Source organism: Palaemon carinicauda, chromosome 39 (assembly GCF_036898095.1).
Source record: "Palaemon carinicauda isolate YSFRI2023 chromosome 39, ASM3689809v2, whole genome shotgun sequence".
Taxonomy (NCBI): domain Eukaryota; kingdom Metazoa; phylum Arthropoda; class Malacostraca; order Decapoda; family Palaemonidae; genus Palaemon; species Palaemon carinicauda.
In genome coordinates, this window is record NC_090763.1 from 64992305 (window position 1) to 64994804 (window position 2500).

Genomic DNA, 2500 nt, shown 5'->3' on the forward strand with positions numbered 1-2500 from the left:
TCGTGCATAGACGCACACACAAGAGACGCATTATATAAATCTATATAGATATAAATATGTATGTGTGTTAGTGTGTGCTTAAAAGTTTTATATCGGTAATATATAATATATAATCAATTTACATTATGTAAATTCTTAACTAAAAGATAACACATTCCTTACCAATGTCCGTTACATTAGCTTAGCGAACCTTCTATAAATCACTTCCAGAAACCTTTCACTAATTCCATTCACAACTCTCTCTCTCTCTCTCTCTCTCTCTCTCTCTCTCTCTCTCTCTCTCTCTCTCTCTCTCTCTCTCTCTCTCTCTCCTTACATATTTCATCTATCTGTAGAAACTCCTGCTTCTTATGAAGAGAGATGAAGCAGTACTTATTTCTTCTTGACTTACTGTTCAGTACAGTGTTTCTTACGTAAACATTAATACAACTGTTTATAGATTGGTCCTCATTTCATAAAATTCATTGCAAAATGACTGATATTATGCATAAGATCAGTAACATCCTTAAAATCAAACTATGTGAATTATGAGGAGAGCATCTTAAAAAAATCAACCAAATGTACTAAGCTATAAGGGGGTAAAAGCGAGTTTTAGTACCGGATGCCATAAGCCTAGGCCTAACTCAGACACGAATAAGCCTAGGATTGAATAACTTTATGTGTAAGGGTATCTCTCTCTCTCTCTCTCTCTCTCTCTCTCTCTCTCTCTCTCTCTCTCTCTCTCTCTCTCTCTCTCTCTCATCTTATCAGCATTGGTTATTAACAACAACAACAACAACGATAATAATAATGATAATAATAATAATAATAATAATGATTATTATTATTATTATTATTATTATCATCGGCGTTGTGTTATCATTATCATTATAACTACGATTATCATCACCGATATTATTCCATGCACAATATATACACTTAAACTCAATAAAATGCTCATATCTTTCACCGTTTTACATCAAACTCCCACTAAGCAATGAACTGTATCTTGTAAAAGCCGAGAGAAAACTTTCCTCATATGACACCACGTCACAAGTTTGCTCTAGTCCTAATCTCCTCCCTTTTAATAATAAGAAGAACACAACACGTAGTATTAGCATTATCCGGTGCGAACGTTTTTATCAAAAACATCCGGTGGATCATATCCTTGAATATTTACTTGCTCAGAATTATTAATTTGCAAGCAGTGCGTTTTTTTTTTTTTTATCTGTTGTGTTAACGTCCCTACTGGGGTTCCAGTCCCGCTCAAACTCGCTTGTTCCTTTTGTGTCTGCAACGTCCAGCTCAAACTAGCTAGTTCCTTTTGTGTCTGCAACGTCCAGCTGAAACTCGCTAGTTCCTTTTGTGTCTGCAACGTCCAGCTCAAACTCGCTAGTTCCTTTTGTGTCTGCAACGTCCAGCTCAAACTCGCTAGTTCCTTTTGTGTCTGCAACGTCCAGCTCAAACTCGCTAGTTCCTTTTGTGTCTGCAACGTCCAGCTCAAACTCGCTAGTTCCTTTTGTGTCTGCAACGTCCAGCTCAAACTCGCTAGTTCCTTTTGTGTCTGCAACGTCCAGCTGAAACTCGCTAGTTCCTTTTGTGTCTGCAACGTCCAGCTCAAACTCGCTAGTTCCTTTTGTGTCTGCAACGTCCAGCTGAAACTCGCTAGTTCCTTTTGTGTCTGCAACGTCCAGCTCAAACTCGCTAGTTCCTTTTGTGTCTGCAACGTCCAGCTCAAACTCGCTAGTTCCTTTTGTGTCTGCAACGTCCAGCTCAAACTCGCTAGTTCCTTTTGTGTCTGCAACGTCCAGCTGAAACTCGCTAGTTCCTTTTGTGTCTGCAACGTCCAGCTGAAACTCGCTAGTTCCTTTTGTGTCTGCAACGTCCAGCTGAAACTCGCTAGTTCCTTTTGTGTCTGCAACGTCCAGCTCAAACTCGCTAGTTCCTTTTGAGTCTGCAACGTCCAGCTCAAACTCGCTAGAGTCGCTAGTTCCTTTTGTGTCTGCAACGTCCAGCTCAAACTCGCTAGTTCCTTTTGTGTCTGCAACGTCCAGCTGAAACTCGCTAGAGTCGCTAGTTCCTTTTGTGTCTGCAACGTCCAGCTCAAACTCGCTAGAGTCGCTAGTTCCTTTTGTGTCTGCAACGTCCAGCTCAAACTCGCTAGAGTCGCTAGTTCCTTTTGTGTCTGCAACGTCCAGCTCAAACTCGCTAGAGTCGCTAGTTCCTTTTGTGTCTGCAACGTCCAGCTCAAACTCGCTAGTTCCTTTTGTGTCTGCAACGTCCAGCTCAAACTCGCTAGAGTCGCTAGTTCCTTTTGTGTCTGCAACGTCCAGCTCAAACTCGCTAGTTCCTTTTGTGTCTGCAACGTCCAGCTCAAACTCGCTAGTTCCTTTTGAGTCTGCAACGTCCAGCTCAAACTCGCTAGTTCCTTTTGTGTCTGCAACGTCCAGCTGAAACTCGCTAGTTCCTTTTGTGTCTGCAACGTCCAGCTCAAACTCGTTAGTTCCTTTTGAGTCTGCAA

At 41.4% G+C, this 2500-nt stretch overlaps 1 protein-coding gene across 1 annotated transcript in view; it reads right to left on the reverse strand.

The window, feature by feature from the left end:
- LOC137631426 (CDKN2A-interacting protein-like) overlaps positions 1-2500 on the reverse strand; it is a 16142-nt gene that overhangs the window by 2137 nt on the left and 11505 nt on the right. The window contains exon 2 of the mRNA XM_068363192.1: positions 1724-2500. This exon is cut by the window's right edge and continues 232 nt beyond it. Within this exon, the coding sequence (XP_068219293.1) occupies positions 1724-2500 (777 nt within the window). The remainder of the gene's footprint in view (positions 1-1723) is intronic.